Here is a 17,992-nt window from a genome sequence, read left to right on the forward strand (position 1 = left end):
GCCCATAACCCAGGCATGTGCCCTTGAGCGGGATCGCACTGGTGACCTCCTGGTTATTAGGTCAACACTCAACCACTGGGCCGCATTGGCCGGGCTACCCAGGTGTTTCTGAGACCTAACTGATCCGCTCCACATGTCTGGGGGCCAGGTGTGTCAATTCAGGGCTGGGTTAAAAGTCTGCTTTTGTCTGGTCCACTGACCACGGTAACAGAATCTTCACCAGAACATAAGGCTAAGCCTAGGCAGTTGGTGAATCAATTACACGGTCTGTTAGTTAAAGCGTGGGAAAGAGAGAGGACGAGAAGAGGAGAGGAAAATAATCATGTTCAACTTATCCTTGCACCCCTATCAGGACTGCACCCCATCACGGGGGAAGAGCACCTGGGGTGAGAGCACCGACGACAAGGGCCTGGGGGTGCTCATGGACTCATGGGCCCCAGGGAGGGGGCAGGAGCAGCAGGTGACCAGGCCAGGCAGGGCCATTCCTCCCTGGGAGATGGGGAGCGGGGGTTGGGGGGAGGTTTGCAGTTTTGCAGCTGGAGGGGTAGGCTTGCCCAAGAGGCTGCATCAAAACTCTTGAGGGTGTGGCTCTCACAATGGGAGCCGGATTTAGAAGAACAAGGCTGACAGCCTACGCCCCGGAGCAGCTGTCACTTAGACTGCAAGAGGGAGGTGTAATCCGATTACCCGATTACCCTGTAGCCCCGGAACCTGGATGTCTGAGCCCCATTCCTGCTATGTCACCAGCCAGCTATGTGGCCTTGCTCTGACACTCTCGGGGTGCAGGTTTCTTCATTTGCATTATCAAGAGGTGGACCCCGAACCCAACTTCACCCCCTACCCTTCTGACCCCTGTGAATCTAAGACCCCTCACCCTTGGGAAGAGCACACATCACAGCCATCCTTGTTGGGCTGCCCACTGGGGGGGGAGGGGGGACAGAGTGGGTCCGTCCCCACCCACGGGTCCTCAGCCCACCATCAGCCCCCGGCTAGCAGGTGGGAAGGTGCTCCCTCCATAGGGGGGTTGGGGGTCAGAGGGAAGGAGGGGAGCCAGAGGGACAGGCAGCTTGCTCAGGGAGGGGAGGGGTGGGGTGAAGGGGGAAGTGAACTCACCAAGCAACTTCCTCCCCAACCAGCTCCAGGCGCAGGTCTGGAGAATTCACGAAAAATACAGAAGGATCTGTGTGAACATTTCCTGTTCCACCCTAGTCCCCCTTCCTGGCAGCCCGGCTCGGGGTTACCACACCGCTCACCTGTGGAGCAATCTTCCCACTAGAGGGCTGAGTGTCCTGGCCAGGAGGGGCCTATAAATGCTGGGCCCGCAGGACGCTGTCAAACCCTTCTGTGTGACTCTTCAGCTTAGGTAAGCGAGCTGCCAGCTTCCCCGGGCAGCAGCCTGCCTGCCTGCCAGGTCTTTCTTTATACTTGCTACCCATCTGCCTTTCCAGCCCTCCTCCGGGAAGCCCTTCCTGATTAACCTGCTCACTTTAAAGCTTCCTTCCCATTCTGTTGGAGCCTCCTGCTCTCAAATGCTCTGCTTTTTTACATTCTCCAGGTATTTTTACATTCTCCAGATAGTTTTACAAAGGTATTTCTCCCATGCCTGGATCAGGGTCCTTTCCCACTTCAATGCCTCCTTCTTTTCCTTCTGTGTCTCCTCTCTTTCTCCTCTCCCCCCCCCCCCCCCGCCCCCCATTTCTGCAAGCAGCCAGCAGGAGGTGTCTAGGAAGCCTTTCTCTTCTAAGCACACCCGACCCCTTGCTTCTCCTCAGCTCCGAGGACAGGAAGACGAGGACAAAATGTCTCTGCTGGAATGCAGCGTGAACACCATCATCGACATCTTCCACCAGTACTCGGTGCGCCTGGGCCACCCGGACCGCCTGAACCAGAGAGAGTTCATCCAGCTGGTGAAGAAGGAGCTGCCTAACTTCCTCAAGGTAGGGCCGGGATCCGGCCACCTTGTGCCCAGAGAAAGTGAGAGGGACGCTGGGGAGAGTTGGGCTGGGCGAGGGAGAGGCGACCACTAGTCAGGTAGACAAGAAAGGGGACATTGGAGCTGAGACCTGCACGTGTGAGCGGAGAGGCCGAGGCGGCAGAGGAGGAGGATGAGGAGGAGGAGGAGGAGGAGGAGGAGGAGGAGGAGGAGGAGGAGGAGGAAGAGAAGGAGGAAGAGAAGGAGGAGGATGAGCAGCAGCCTTGGCAGAAGCCAGGAGGCTGAGCTCAGATGGAGGCCCGAGGGCGCTTTTCGGATCCAGATCTCCCACACCCAGGGCATGTGCAAAGCCCCGCCCTGCACAGCCTGTGCACACACAGCACCTGGGGCGTGTGATGTACTTACTGATCTCAGGGGGATCAGGAGTCCTCGGGAAAAGGAGGCTTGGTTCCCGCAGGTCTGTTCTGTTTTCTTTACACGTTTGGGGACTTCGGGGAGCAGAGGCCTGGAGGTGTCTAGGAAGGGTGGCGGCCCTGGGTACCAGCCTCAGGTCCACTCCTGCAGCCATGTCCTGGGGCAGGTGGCCAGCCCACCCTGGAGCCACCCCACCTGGTGGGTGGAGGGCTGCCACAGTAGATGTTAGGGATGCTGACAGCTCCCTATAGGGCGCACCTCAGCAAGCAGGACGCTGGGTCAGGCTGGACCCAGGCCAAAGGTAGTGCTGGCGTGGCTTCTTCTTCTGAGTGAGGCCTGTGCCTGCCCCTTCCCTACCCCCTGTGCCGGAGGCAGTGACAGGCCAGGAGGGGCGGCTGGGACCTTGCCAATGGGCCCCTTAGGAGGGTCTGGACTTCCCCAGGGTGGTGGCCATTCAGGTTCCGGAGGGGCCTTAGCTGCCATGCCCCTGCCAGCCGAGTGGCATAGCAGGGACTCTCCAGAGCTCACTCTGCCTGGGACCCACCCCTTCCCTGGCCCTCCTCTGCACACGTCACCTCCCCCTTGGGTCCACGGAGCACCCACACCGCTCCCTGAACCTCCACAAGGGCCTGATCATCTTGTTTTCCTCAGGTGCTTCCTGCTACACAGGTTGAAATGAGTGTCACTCATTTGTAACCGGGAGAGGGAAGGAGAAGCAAGGCAGGGAGGGCCAGGTGGAGGGGCCAGGCATGCAGGGGAGGGGACGGGACGGGCTCTGAGTCAGTCCCAGACGGTGAGCGGAATAACTGGAAAGTGAACGGCGTTTTTTTTAAAATATATTTTATTGATTTTTTACAGAGAGGAAGGGAGAGAGATAGAGAGTTAGAAACATCGATGAGAGAGAGTCATCGATCAGCTGCCTCTTGCACACCCCCTACTGGGGATGTGCCCGCAACCAAGGTGCATGCTCTTGACCGGAATCGAATCCTGGACCCTTCAGTCCCCAAGCTGACGCTCTATCCATTGAGCCAAACCAGTCTTGGCTGGCATTTTTAATTTGGGGTTGAGGCCCAGAAACCAGGTGTCCCAGTGCCTTGGCCGTCGGGTCTTTGGCTGTGCTCCCTGCCACTGGCCCTGACCCCCCACCCCCAACCCGAGCCCTGACCACCCTGTCTCCCAACCTGCAGAAGGAGAAGAGGAATGAAAAGCTCATCAAGGACATGCTGGAGGACCTGGACACAAACGGAGACAAGGACCTGAGCTTCGAGGAGTTCATCACCCTGGTGGGCACGCTGACGGAGGCCTCTCACGAGGAGATGCACAAGAACACCCCCAAAGGGCATGGCCACACCCACGGGCCAGGCTTCGGGGAGTCTGGCAGCAACCCCTGCAAAACCCAGGGTGGCAACCAGAGTGGTGGCGGCGGCAGCCACGGCCACAGCCACGGTGGCCACGGCCACAGCCACGGTGGCCACGGCCACAGCCACTAACCTGGAGGCAGGCCACCCTGTCCCTCCCTCCCAACCAGGGCCCCAGGCTGTGTGCGCACAGCTGAGGCGGGGCCTGAGCTGCAAGGCCGGGGGTTGAGATGAATAAAAAGTTCCTGCAAGCCAGTGCTCCGTGTGCTCCTTCCACCCCCTCCACAGCCTGTCCTTCCCCGGGCTCTGGCTCAGGCCCCACGCCCCTTCCCGGGGTGGAGCCCCTTCATTCAGCCCCTTCGTTCCCAATAATAAGAGGCTATGCCTCAAGAACACGGTCCTGTTCTGAGTCCCTGGCGCTTGCCTCCCTGACCATTTTCTCACCTCTGACCTCGGGCCCTGACAGCAGGGCCAAGTCATCCCAGCCCAGCTCAGGACTCCCCTGTGCACCCTGTCATACTGGCCCTGGCCACCACACCACCCAGCCAGCCACAGCCCCTTCACCATGCTGCCCACACTGCCATCTCTCTTCTGCTGGGACCTGGGGCCTCCAGGAGCTCAGACAGGCTCGGGACAGGCTGGTCTGAGGAGGCCCTGGAGGCTGGGCATTGGAGTTAGGGCCAGGCTGGGCGTGTCTGTCCACAAATGAAGATCTGAGTCCACAGGAGCAGTTGGTGTCTCTTGAATGGGGGGGCGAGGGGGAGATCTCCTCTTCCCTGTGGACACTGGGGCAGGTGTGCATGTGGGTGAAAGCCGGGGAGCCCAGCCCATGAGGAGGTTGGACTCTGGGTCCAGCGAACCTGATGGGCCTGAAGATTCTGATTCCAAGCCCGAGAGCAAACTAACCCCCCCACCCCCACCCCCACCCCCGAAGGTGGGCAGGTTCCTGCAGCCCCACGTCAGCAGGGCACTTCTCTGCAAAACCTGCAGTTGGGCCTAGCTCCCCGCTTCCGCCCTCCGCAGCCTCCAGACCCACCCGCTCACTTCAGAGCCTCCTCTGCCACCCTCCCTGCCCGGTGGCCTGAGAGCACCAGTCTGAGTCCCTTCCCAGTTCATCTCCAGGCTGGGGCCGCCTTCCAGAGACCACAGCCCAGACCACGGTGTCTGCCCCGCCCTGCCCTCCCACAGAGAAAAGACGGACAGCATTGGGGTTGGGGAGAAAGACCCAGAGGCATCCATCCCCAGGGTTACCGTGGAGAAAGCGAGGTGCAGCGTGGGGAGGGACCAGGCCCAAGCCCTGCATGGTGGAGCTGGCCGAGGCGGTACAGGGAGGAGAAGACCCGCCCCCACCTTCTCCCCGGGCTCATCTCCCAGCGCGTCCCCAGGCTGAGCGTGAAGGAAGGAGCCGCTGGTCGGATGGCAGATGGCAGCTCTCCCCTCTGCCAGGCCAACCCTGCTCTGGGCTCAGGGGCCTCTGCCATGGGTACAGACCTCAGGGCTCTCGCTGCGGGGCAGAGGGTGTTTCCAGCACTTCTCAGGGAACAGGGTGGACCAAGGAGGGTCGGACTGAATGCACAGGTGGAAGATTTCTGGGTGTCCTCCTGGGTTCAAACCGGCAGGGAGGGGCCGAGGGGCGCCTCCTCCTGCTGCGTGCCGTCACACCAGCCCCCATCATCTGCCCACTGGAAGGTCTGTTTGAAGAAAGGGATTTGTCTGGAGAAGAAGTTGGCACATGGTTGATGTAAGCCGGCCTGCCCCACCCCACACCGGAGTGATTCTCCACCACATCCCTGCCAAGAGGCTGGCAGGGCCTGCCCTCGCCGCCCCAGGGAAGGGAGTTCCCTTTTGGCACCGCCGCTGAGACAGTCAGTCCTTGCACTGAGCCTGAACCTGTCTCCGTGCCCGCTGGGCATGAACGCCGCTTCCCTCCCGCTCCACAGGGGCCCAGAAAAGCCCTCACCCTTCCGTCCACACAGCTGCCCATCCACAGTCCGTGTCTTCAAAACACTTCCCTTCTTCTTTTCTTTTTTTAAAATATATTTTATTGACTTTTTTTTACAGAGAAGAAGGGAGAGGGATAGAGAGCTATAAACATCAATGAGAGAGAATTATGGGTCAGCTGCCTCCTGCACACCCCCCACTGGGGATGTGCCGGCAACCAAGGTACATGCCCTTGACTGGAATCGAACCTGGGACCTTTCAGTCCGCAGACTGACGCTCTATCCACTGAGCCAAACCAGTTTCGGCCAAAACACTTCCCTTCCTGGCACCCCGGCTTTCTCTGGCTGCCGCTCCTTTGCAGCAGGACTGCCCTCCCCTCCCTGGGGTCTCTGCATCACTGTCTCCATGACAACTTCCCTGACCAGCCCCCTTCCTCGAGCACATAGAAACCCCCTCGGCCAGGCCCATGGAACTCGCTGGCACTTCTACCCCCGCACTTCCAATAAGGACTTGGAGCCCCTTCTCAGCGAGTCTGACGGGGCCCCGGAGGCAAGGACTATGGCTGGTTGGCGGCAAATCCCAGGTGCCAGCAGGGAGCAAGCTGCCATGAGCCTTACTGAGTGAAGGGGGGTGGTCCGAGGCCTGATGGAGCTGGAGGGTGAGGTGGGGGCAGCTTTGGGCATCAGGGGCACGCTCACGTGGGCCCTAACGGCTGGGAGAGGGTGGAACAGCAGGATGGCGGAGGTCAGAGCTTCTAGAAGCCGAGTCCTCCCTTTGCCTCGTTGCTCTGCCAGCTCATTCTGAGAGTAGGAGATTCTCCCAGGGGAAGGCCTGGCCAGCAAGAGATTTACTAAGCCCTGCGGGGTTTTCTTAAGCGAGTTTAAGAGAGCTGGTCACAGTGGGTTAGCCCCTTCCCTCCCACGAGCCCCTCTCAATCCAGGAAAGCTGGTGTGTGGAAGAGAGGAGAGCGGGCCTCTTCCCTGAGATAGGAGGGAACAAGAGTGTCAGGGTCAAGGTTAAGGTTCCGCCCCAGGTGAGAACGGAGGAAGGGAGCTACCCCTGGGGCTCTGAGAATGCATCCTTTGGGAAAATAAGAACTTTGGGGTCTCCCTGGCATCCAGGAACAGAGAACCTGTCATTGGAGGGCCCTGCTTCCCTGTGCTATGGAACCTGAACTTCCGGATGGCTTTTGGGAGGGATGAGGAAGTAACCGCAGAGGCCTAAGCTGCCTGATTCTGCCCAGACGCTCTGGGATCTGGGCGACGCTCCCGGAACGAGGGGACAGATGACTGAGCACATCACTCACTGGTTGGCCCACTGATTCACTCACTCAGCAGGCAGTGTATGTGTCAGGCGCTGTAATGGTCAGGGGGGCCCCAGGGGCAATAAGGCTGCATCCTGTAGACAGGGGACTCCCAGGCCTGCGATAAGTCTGATTCAGAGGAGGAAAGACCAGAGAGGCGAGAGGTTCCCTAAGACTTTGAGGTGGGAAGGCTGTCCTTCGTCTGGGCTGTAGAGGTAGCTTCAAGCGTGGGGGGCAGCAGGCATCCCCCCCAAACCATGCAGGTGCTTGCGACAGAGGAAAACATGTGTGCCTGGGCCTGAAGGTGGGCAGAGGGGGTTCTGGGCAGGAATGAGGAGCCTCAGGTTTGAGAGGAAGAGGAAAGTGGGCAGGTGCTAGGCCACAGCAGGAGGAGGGCAGGAGCAGTGTGTGTGTGTGTGTGTGTGTGTGTGTGTGTGTGTGTGTTGCGGGGAGGGGGGTGGTTAGGGAGGGAATTGGAGTTTAGAAGAGTCTCCCTGTGGGGTGTGGATTAGGGGTGGGAATGAGAGCAGCGGCACAAAGCCCAGGAGGGTGCTGCACCGTCATCCAGGGGGCACTTCTCAGAGAAGATGGATCCAGCCGGGATCTCCGGTACCCCAGGTCCCCATTCCAACAAGGGGTCCATGCCCCACCACCCCCTAAGGAGGATAAAGAAGATCATTTTGTACTGTTTCCCAAGACTGTGCCTCAGCTTTCGCCAGCTGCTGAGGCAATCTTACCCAACCCTGACTCTGACACAAACCCAAGAAGCAACCTCAGGGTCCGGCCCTGCCTCCCAGCAGTTGCTGAAAACGCACACTTTAGAAAGCCCATGTCATGGATTTTGACATGCCCATGGCCACAGGACAGCAGGACTGACACAACTGGTTGCTCAAGTTCTGTTGTCTCTTGGGGTTCAGGCCTGAAACAATCCATCCACCCCAAGTCTTCCGTCATATCCCGGGCCAGATTGGACCCCAGTCTCCCACTCCTGCCCTCCCGCCTCAAAGTATCACAGAGGAGGGATGTTTGATATGATTGACAACTGGAGGACTCATTCTGGCTCTATGAGGAGGAGGGATGGGGGTCACTCTGAGGGCCACTGTGGGACTAACTGAGCCTTAATTTGCATCCTCAAGGAGCGATCCTCAGTCTCGCGGGGCAACAGACACCCAAGGAGATACGTTCAATATTACGATATCTATGGGAAACCGAAAAGCGAAGGTGGGTGATGAGCAGACACCCTGGGAGGGCAGAGCAGGTGTTTCTGATGCCTTCTGGGCTGGGCTGCAGGTGGGGGGGAGGGGCAGCCCCCCTGCACACAGAGGAGGAGGGTGAGGAAACTACTTCCTCTGGCTGATGCCGAGGTGAGATTTGCAAGGGCAGAACTTGAACTTCTGTGTACCCAGAGCTGTTAGGTAATGAGAGAAATCAGAACACAGGAAGGTGGGTGTTTACAGCCTTGTTTGCTTTCTCTCCACGTTTGAAGACGTTTTGTCGGCCACGTTAAATGCTGAGTCTCTGCTGTCCTTGCTCCACCGTAGATCCCACTGAATCCCAAGCTTCTCCTGAATTCCCAGGCTCGACACCCAGGTGGGCTTGGCCTGTGGGGTGACAGTGGCCTGCCAGAACCATTTTCCTGAAGGGCAAGGTGTCCCCATGCACACTGACACCTTTGCCCAGAGGATGCTGTCAGACTAACCGTGGTCACAGGAGCCCAGCAGCTTGACAGGCAGGCGAGCCCCGGGGTCCCCAAGCTGAGAACTCCTCTGGGTGGGAGGTGGGAACATGAGGGTGTGTGAGTGGGAGAGCTTCCTGGAGGAGGGGACATTTGGGTGGGGCTTTGTGGACAAGCAGGAGTTCCAGAGCTCAAGAAAGGCTCAGCAGCCTGGCGCTAGCACAGAGCAGACACCTGACAATGTGAGTGAACGGATGGAGGGCACCTGGACACAGAGAACAGTAGGACACCGGGCACACATTTGCGAAGTCTGACAGTTCACGGGGAACCGGGAGAATGTTCTGGAATGGCTGCAGGCTGGCCAGGAGAGGACAGGTCCAGCTTTGGGTTCCTGTGGTTCTAGCGATCCTCGGGTCCGTTGGCTTGGTCAGGGGACCTGCCTTCGTCAGGGGATGAGGCTGTGGCTTTTCAGGGAGGGACTCGATGTCACTTCATCTGAGCTCTGCATGTCAGAGAGGAGAAGACTGAGGCCCAGAGGAGAGAGGGGTCACTTGTCACACTCGTAGCCAAGAAGCAGGCAAGCTGGGAGGCTAACCTGGATGAGGGTGCTCTTCATTGCCCTCAGGTGCCGCTGATGGATTTCGCCCAAGCTCTGGGTTCCTTCAGTTTTTAAAAAAATAGGACTGAAGTTCAACTTGTGGTTTAGTTGGTCATTTCCAAACAAAATCATGGCTGGTAAATGTTTTCAAAATAGCAAGTACACTTAATTTTTTGTTCTTGTCATTGTGTCTGTGTGTGTGTGTTTCTCTTTTTACCAGATTTGAATTTAAATACCCCTCAGACGTGATCGCAGACATGTGTGCGTGCCCGGCACAGGAACCAGTTTGCAGAGCAGCAGCTGGGCCTAGTTCAGAGGCCTTTGGGGAAAGGTCATACCTCACTGCTAACTGCCCTTGGTTACTTGTCCAACACTGGTCAACCCCACCTGAACAGCTGGTCCCAAAAATAACCTCAGGCTTTGCTTTGGTTTAAAATAAGCTTCCTCTGTAGTGTCTGCAGGAGAGAGAGAGAGAGAGAGAGAGAGAGAGAGGGAGAGAAGCTGACTGGTGACCAGCTACAACTCTGGCCCCCTGTATAAATGACTATCCACTGATCAGGTGCAGTGCTAACGTGCTTTACAAGTGCCCTTAGGTGATCGGATCCACAGCTCTGGGAGGGGTGCCATTGTTATTTCCATTTCATAGATGAGGAAACTGAGGCTTAGAGATTTTAAATAACCTGTTCAAGGTTTCACAATTAGTAGGTAGTGGAACTAAACTCTGAAACCAGAAATTTAACTTCCATAGTCATACTCTTGGCCGCTAACTAACCTTTTAATCCCAAGAATAGCGCTGAATAAACAGAAGGACAAACTCACCCCCACCCCCAACAGAGAGCTCTCCTTCTTCTCACTTTCCCTCAAATCTGTCAGGCCTGGCTCCAGCAAGTTACCTAATTTTCTTTTTTTTCATCTGTTTTTATTGACTTTAGAGAGGGTGGAAGGGAGAGGGATACAGAGATAGAAACACCGATGAGAAAAAGACATTAATAGGTGGCTCCTGCAAGCTCCCTCCTCCCTCTCCCTCCACCCCAAAGGATTAAGCCCACAACCTGGATATGTGCCCTGACCAGGAACCAAGAAGTGCTCAACCACTGAGCCACACCGGCCAGGCTGCCTAATCTTTCTTAAATTTTGTCACAAACTCTGTCCTTCTGTCCTATTCCTCCAGCTGGAGAAAGGCTGGGGACCAACTTCTGGAGGGTTTTCCAGAGCTCAAGAATGTGCCTGGCTGCTGTTCCTTTCTTCCCCTCCCCTTCTTCTCCTCCTCCTTCTCTACCTCCTCCTCTTCCTCATTCTTCTTTAAATTAAACTTATTGGGGTGACATTGGTTAATAAGATTATACAGGTTTCAAGTGTACATTTCTGATACATGACCCGTATGTTGCGTTGTGGGCCCACCACCCAAAGTCAAGTCATCTTCCATCACCATTTATTGGTCCCCTTACCCTTTACTACCTCCCACACCCTTCCTTCTGGTCCCTGCCGTTCTGTTGCCTGTGTCTATGAGTTTCCTATCCCACATGTGAGTGAAATCATATGGTTCTTAGCTTTTTCTGACGGGCTTATTTCACTTAGCGTAATGTTCTCAACGTCCATTCATGTTAATTTCCTCAATTATGGCTTCAAGTAATATGGCTGCAAGTACATATACGATGATGACAAGGGTGGCCCCATTCTGTTTCTCCTGGCCAGGGCTACTCTGGAGGATCCCTCCTTGGCTGGTCTCCCTGCTTCTACTCTAGCCTGCCTCTGGCTAGCTCTTCTCCACCAAGCCAGCCAGAGTCATCCTTTGCAAACATAAGTGAAGTCATCTCGCTCCCTTGCTCAAAAGCCCCCAGGACCTGCTCCCTGCTCCCTGTAGGCGCACACCTTCCACCACCCCCATCTCAGCCCCTGTACGTTGCCTTTCGTAGTGTTCTCTGAGCAAGCCAAACATATGTTCACCCCAGGGCCCTGGCTGCTCTGCCAGGAACTCTTGGATCCCAGGTAGCTGCATGCTGCTCTCCTTCCTGTCTCTCAGATTTCTGCTCACATGCATCAATCTTACTTCCTCCCCCAATCTTACTTCCCCACTTTAGCTTTCTTCATATCACCTACCATTACCTACCAGTGTGTCACAATCTATATGCCCGCAAGTTTCCTTGATGTACTCCCATCACACTCCCCATCCCCTCCCTCACCCCATTTGTTTGTCTATTTATTTTCTATCCCATCCCCACTAGAATGCAAGCCCCAAGAGGACAGAAACTTTGTGTCTTTGGTCTCTGGCTATCATAGAATATTTGTAGAACGAATGAATAAATGCATACGTGGCACACATTTAATAAATAGGTGGTGAACAAATGAACAGAGAAGGGGGCCTCAAGGGTCTCAATGAGGCCTGTCAGAATAGCAGGGGTAAGTTGTCATCAAGTTTGAAAGCCACGGACAGGGAAGGAAAAGAAGTGCACAGACACGGTTAAGAACTTTTCAAGAGTACATTTATTCACTCTCATTTCCCGCCGTTCTTCTTGCAGACGTTGCTGGGGAAAAGCCACTCAGCGCTGCTTATTCTTTGTGGATATTGTCATGGGCGGTCTCCAGCACCCTGGCCACCAGGACAATGAATTCATTAAAGGTGACCTGTCCGTCTCGATCAGCATCCAGTTCTTGGAATATTTTGTCAATGGTGGCTTGATCTTTGGTGTTCTAGGAGAAGGGGACAGCAGACACAGGGAGCTTAGACCCTCCCCCTTTCTCATCCTCAGAGCTCCACTTAGGGAGGCCCAGGGACATGCATTCATCGGCCAAAACCATGTTGGAAAATCCCATGTTACAAAACAGAAGGCAGAGAGAGGCAACCGTCATGAGCCATCCTAGAATCACACACGTCTTGTCCTGGAAGGTTCTCTGTAGTTCACTAATCCAGCCCCTTTGCCCAAGCGGACAGAGTGAGTTAACCCAGAGAGGAAGGTGGGGCCCTTTCCCCCCCCCCCCCCCCAGCAGGGGGAGAGCTTCCTTGGGTCTGAAATTGGGGCTGAACCCACCCAACTCCTTGTTTCTCCATCATCTAGTCCTTGCCACTGTCCTCAATGTGAAGGGAGTTGGGGGGAAGTTCACCATGATGGGCGTCACCCACCTTGATGGTGTTGAGAAGTTCCTTTGTGATCAGCTGCTTCAGCTCACGCTTGGTGAGGGTGTCAAAATCCCCCACGCGGGCTGAGTACTGGTGGAAGACATTGATGATTCCCTCCAGGTGGTCTTCCAGCTTAGTCATCTTCTCAAGCCTCTCGTTAACCTTCAGGAGACAAGGCGGTCTAGGACAGTTCCTCTCCCACCCCACCGACCCCCTCTCCCTTCTCTTTCTGCATCAAACAGTTTCAACAAGGGATGGCTTCCCCCTGCATCTGCACTGTGATCTCTCTGCTCTTCATCTGTGGGTTGGATGAGGGAGGACATCTAATACCATCTAACATTGAAACTAATCAGCCTCAACTGCCACAATGGCCCATGTCCCTGTAACTCCTGGAGAGTAGGACCAGAGGGTGCTGCTCACTCAAGCTCAGCTGGGAAGGGTTCTGTGGTTCCCCAGGCTGTTCCTTTTCCCCAAGTGAAAGGCCACTGGTCCTTTATAGACACTCACCAGCCCGCCCACCTTTGCCATCCCAAGTCCTGAGACTGGGTTTCCCTAGCTCATCCTTAAGTCCTGAGACTGGGTCCACCTCGCTCAGCAGGTCCAAAATGCAGTCAGCTCTTTACTCCATAAGGCACATAAATGTCTAACTAATATTGCATGTCAACTGTAATTGAAAAATAAAACTTAAATGAAAAAAAAATTGTTAATGTGGTCAGCCCAGAGGAGCTCCAGCAAGTGGAAGGTTGTGGCTTCTAACAGCCTGCAACGTGGCCCCCTGCTGTCGCCACTCTGAGGACCTCGAAGGCCCAGCAAGGAAAGGACACTTACCCTCAATGCACAGGCGTATGTAGCTCTAGCGAGAAGTCAGCAGGTGAGGACCGTCCAGCCGGGAAGGTTTTTATAACTCCTGGAGCTTCCTCTTTGACCGCAAGTGAGGAAACTTCTCTGATTCATCCGCCTTGAGGCAATAGCTGGTACACATTCTGTTGCTCAATACAAGGTTCAAACTGGTGGCGAAGCTCAAGTTGTACCCATCACGCCCCTGCTCAGCCCGAAACAGAACTTCCAACCGCACCCCATACGCACACACCCACACACGTGCAGGACCCAGCCTTCAGCTCTAACTCAGTCCCCTGCTTCCTCATAGCAGGCCAGGGGAGCACGTTTCACTGCCTGGGTGGCTCCTACCTGAAAAGGAAGGACTGGGAGAGGCATTTGCTAGGTCTTTTAACCCCAAAATGATAAAAACGAAGTGAGCATGCAATCCTGACACAGAAAAGGGATGCTGGTTTAAAACTCAGGAAATCCAAATAAAGTACGAAATGCTGGTTTAAAACTCAGGAAATCCAAATAAAGTAGTTCATAATAATATACCAAGAGCAGCTCACTCATTGTAACAAATGTACCAGATGCACATGGCATGTTCACAAGAAGGGAGATGTGTACAGGCCTATGGGAACTGCCTATATTGTCTTCTCAGTTTTCGCCTAGATAGAAAATGCTTCTAAAAGCCCTGGCCGGCTGAAACTGGTTTGGTTCAGTGGATAGAGCATTGGCCTGCAGACTGAAGGGTCCCAGGTTTGATTCTGGTCAAGGACATGTACCTTGGTTGCGGGCACATCCCCAGGAAGGGATGTGCAAGAGGCAGCTGATCAAAATCTCTCTCTCGGCGTTTCTAACTCTCTATCCCTTTCTCTTCCTCTCTGTTAAAAAATCAATAAAATATATTTTAAAAAAATAAAATAAAATAAAATAAAATAAAATAAAATAAAAGCCCTGGCCAGTTTGGCTCAGTGGAGTGTCAGCCTACGAACTGAAGGGTCCCAGTTTGATTCTGGTCAAGGGCACTTACCTCAGTTACAGGCTCAATCCCGTGCAGGAGGCAACCAATCAATGTGTCTCTCTCTCATCGAAGTTTCTCTCTGTCTCTCCCCCTCCCTTCCACTCTCTCTAAAAATAATGGAAAAAAATATCCTCAGTTGAGGAATAATAATAATAATTAATAATAATAAAAGTTAAAAAATAAATAAAATGCTTCTAAAAAAATAAAGGCTATGTGTTGTTGAATGTACTGAACATTCACGACATGCCAGACACTGGTTGACACCACCTTCCCCTAGTTCTCCAGAGGGCACTTAGTTCTCATAGTGTGCCCATTCTGCAGATGAAGGAAATGAGTATAGAAAGGCTAAGAAACTTTTAAAAAAATATATTTGATTTATATATCAATATAAATTGATTTTTTATAGAGAGGAAGGGAGAGGGACAGAGAGTTAGAAACATCGATGAGAGAGAAACACTGATCAGCTGCCTCCTGCACACCTCCTAGTGGGGATGTACCCACAACCAAGGTACATGCCCTTGACCAGAATCAAACCTGGGACCCTTCAGTCTGCAGGCTGACGCTCAATCCACTGAGCCAAACCGGTTAGGGTGCTAAGTAACTTTTTAAAGTGCCAAACCCTAATTTGTTTACTCTCACAACCTCTGCCATTGTTGCCATTTTCCTCCTAAAATAAGAATTATGCTTTTTAGTTATTGAAAAAATTAATACCTGCTCATAATTTTTGGTAGATGCAGAGACTCTTCTCAGACCCTGCTTTTTTTTTTTTTTTTTTTTTCTTTTTCCTCCTGTTTCCTCCCTAATGCAGTCAACTCTTGATTAGCCTTTAAAGAATTCTTTCCTTGATGGACTCCCACCACTCCCCACCTCCACGCCTACATGGAAAGTCCCTAGGTTCAGGGTCAGAGCCGCACAAATTCCGTGATGCCCTCTTGGAATGTGGTATTCGATGGGCTCAGACACCTTCCTAAATCACAACACAGAGAATTCATCTCACAGGACCCAGGTGGGGAGGACTGAGTGGGGTTCAGGCCCAGATTGGAACCCGGATCCCACACTGGGATGGGGTCTAAGGCAAGGCTGCTTTGGGGATGGGAATGGGGGTCCGTTCTGTGCCCTTGGGCAAGCCCTTGGCATCTGTGAGCCCCTTTCTTCATGTGTGTGGTCATCTCACTGGCCTCATCTAGTTCCCAGAATTGCAATGAGGCCCAGCTGGGAGAAAATGTGAGAAAATGCTCAGAAACCATGAAGTACAACGTTTCAATTCTACTTTTGCCCTTACCCACCGATCACAGATGTGGATCATTCAGACCGGCTAGCATATAGGTGAGTCAGAGCCTGCCTACTGGGGGCCTGGCCACTGCGAGTCTCCTACAAGCGACCTTCCTCCTCTGTGTCCTGACAGTGGTCCCCGGTGGAGAGGCCTGCATGCTGGTCTTCCCCCTGTGGAAGCTGCCCTCGGCCCCCTGGGCACCAGCCCACCATCTGTGCCACCCAGCGAGACCTCCGGGGAAACAAGGAAGCAAACACACAGCGGGCACCTGGCACAGGTCCTGGCACGTAGAATCATGCCACTTGCCTTGACCTTCCCCCCTCCTTCCATCTGCACCCGATGAAAAGGCAGGACAGGCCCCCTGGGGAAAGCTCAGGCCCCGGGGATGCTCCCTCCAGCCCCACGGTGAGTGTCCCGCTGCTGGGGTGGGCGGGTCGGGGGGAAGGGAGGATTCCTGAGACCTGTGGCCTGGCTGTCACCCGGACTGGCCCTGCCGCTCCCACTTGACAGAAACTGCTCAAGGGTGGGACTGTGCAGAAAGGCTGAAAAGGATGGGCAACTCCCTGTTGACAGTTGGATGGAGATGACACTCCAGTGGAGAACACAAGCCATCTGGCATTTGTCAAAACCCTCAGATGTGCGGTGCAAAGAGTGAGTCACGCTGTGGACTGTGGACTTTAGTTGTTACCGAATTGTTGTATGAATGTTGGCTTGATTGGACCAGATGCACCACACGAATGCAAGGTGCCAGTCAGAGGGGCGCTGGGAGAGGGAAGGCCAAGGGGTATAGGGGTACTACTTCCTGCACAATGTTTCTGTAAACCTGAAACTTCCTCTGAAACATAGTCTACTGCTTCATGCAAAAATGACTGCTGCACTTAAAATCGCCCCAACTGGTTTGGCTCAGTGGATAGAGCGTCGGCCTGTGGACTGAAAGGTCCCTGGTTCGATTTCGGTCAAGGGCATGTACCTTGGTTGCGGGCACATCCCCGGTAGGGGGTGTGCAGGAGGCAGCTGATTGATGTTTCTCTCTCATCAATGTTTCTAAATCTCTATCCCTTTCCCTTCCTCTCTGTAAAAAATCAATAAAATATATTTTTAAAAATCTAAAACAGAAATTACTGCTGCACTTAAAATCACTATGGACAAGTAGTAAGAGCATGCTACATGACAAGGAGGACACTTTTCAAATAAGTTTTGAGCCACATTGATAATAGACTCACTTTCACAACTAGAAATACTATGTGTATCCTTGAAACAGACTTTCACCTTCAAATTGAAATTAAACTAAATGCGATCATGTAAATACCCTGGGCAGCATAGCAAGATAACTTCAGCCTGGCTGGTGTGGTTCAATGGTTGAGCATCTACCTTATGAACTAGGAGATCACTGTTCGATTCCCAGTCAGGGCACATGCCCAAGTTACAGGCTTGATCCCGGTGGGGGCATATGGGAGGCAGCCTATTGATGATTCTTTCTCACCATTGTTGTTTCTCTCTCTCTCCCTTTCCCTTCCTCTCTGAAATAAAAGTATATTTTAAAAAAAGATAACTTCCAATTTTCATAATGTAAAGAAACAATGGGCCAGCTGGGAAATCTGAATAGGGGGTTTATGGGAGTTTCTTGTACCATACGTGTAACTTCTCTGTAAGTTTGGAATTCTATCAAACTAAATTACATCAAATTACATTATATCAAAATTAAACATTACCCCCCACAAAGTACTCATGGCAACCAGGGGACTCTGTGAGTCACACTCAAACAGTGGGGCAGGACACACCAGAACTTAAGGTGGGGCGGGGTGACCAGATGGGGCGGGATCGCAGGCCACCAGGGAGGGTTCACCCCCCAAGTTAGCCTGGAGACTGCCCTCACAGAGACCCCTTCTCTGACGTTACCCTCCCCAGGAGGGAAATGAACTCTCAGATAAGCAAGGAGAGAGAGCCAAAACCGGTTTGGCTCAGTGGATAGAGCGTCGGCCTGTGGACACAAGGGTCCCAGGTTCGATTCTGGTCAAGGGCATGTACCTTAGTTGTGGGCACGTCCCCAGTAGGGAGTGTGCAAGAGGCAGCTGATTGATGATTCTCTCTCATGGATGTTTCTAACTCTCTATCCCTCTCTCTTCCTCTCTGTAAAAAAAATCAATAAAATATATATTAAAAAAAAACACAAAAAAACACACAACAACAACAACAAGGAGAGAAAGAAGGTGACGGTGCTTTAAAGGATAAGAAACTGGATCCAAAGGGGTTCCATCTCTGGGGACCTCTGAGCAATGGTGAGGAGCAAAGGGGGCGTGGGTCTTCACCTGGCACAGACTTCCTTGCCCTTTATATCTGCTAGTCGCTGGCTGGCAGGCACTGGGGAGGCCACCATGAGCTGGACAGACACTGTCCTGCCCTCAGTGAACTTACAGTCTCGGGGGGAGGCAGAGTGCCAGCAGATGCCAGGTGGTTGGGGAGAGGAAGAGAGGTGGCAGAGCTAGAAAGCAGAGAATGAAGTACATCGCCAGCCCTACCCCCAAGCCGGAAGCCA

General features: G+C 53.7%; 2 protein-coding genes across 3 annotated transcripts in view; one reads left to right on the top strand and one right to left on the bottom strand.

Annotated features, from left to right (window-relative positions):
• Positions 1-1,151: 1,151 nt before the first annotated feature.
• On the top strand, positions 1,152-3,960 carry S100A9 (S100 calcium binding protein A9). Its single transcript, XM_084866099.1, has 3 exons — positions 1,152-1,363; positions 1,773-1,937; positions 3,535-3,960. Exons 2-3 carry the CDS (start codon positions 1,800-1,802, stop codon positions 3,835-3,837), a joined length of 441 nt encoding a protein of 146 aa, XP_084722225.1. The 5' UTR covers positions 1,152-1,363; positions 1,773-1,799; the 3' UTR covers positions 3,838-3,960.
• A 7,728-nt stretch (positions 3,961-11,688) lies between these two features.
• LOC311612826 (protein S100-A12-like) overlaps positions 11,689-17,992 on the bottom strand; it is a 266,221-nt gene continuing 259,917 nt past the window's right edge. The window contains exons 1-3 of one of the 2 annotated variants that reach the window (XM_084866101.1): positions 13,169-13,325; positions 12,344-12,502; positions 11,689-11,913 (exon numbers count right to left, since the gene is read on the bottom strand). In XM_084866101.1, coding sequence (XP_084722227.1) covers positions 11,773-11,913; positions 12,344-12,481 — 279 coding nt within the window. In that variant the 5' untranslated portion in view covers positions 12,482-12,502; positions 13,169-13,325 and the 3' untranslated portion in view covers positions 11,689-11,772. Of the gene's footprint in view, positions 11,914-12,343; positions 12,503-13,168; positions 13,326-17,992 lie in introns of those variants that run through there. The other variant, XM_084866102.1, reaches the window with a different exon arrangement.

This window comes from Pipistrellus hanaki (genome assembly GCF_964339955.1).
Source record: "Pipistrellus hanaki genome assembly, chromosome: 18".
In the NCBI taxonomy this organism is placed as follows: Eukaryota; Metazoa; Chordata; class Mammalia; order Chiroptera; family Vespertilionidae; genus Pipistrellus; species Pipistrellus hanaki.

Bases quoted from the DNA above. Each gene is read 5' to 3' on its own strand.
- S100A9 (XM_084866099.1), top strand. From the start codon at position 1,800: ATGTCTCTGCTGGAATGCAGCGTGAACACCATCATCGACATCTTCCAC. The intron at 1,938-3,534 runs GTAGGGCCGGGA...CCCAACCTGCAG, and splicing joins AGCTGCCTAACTTCCTCAAG to AAGGAGAAGAGGAATGAAAA.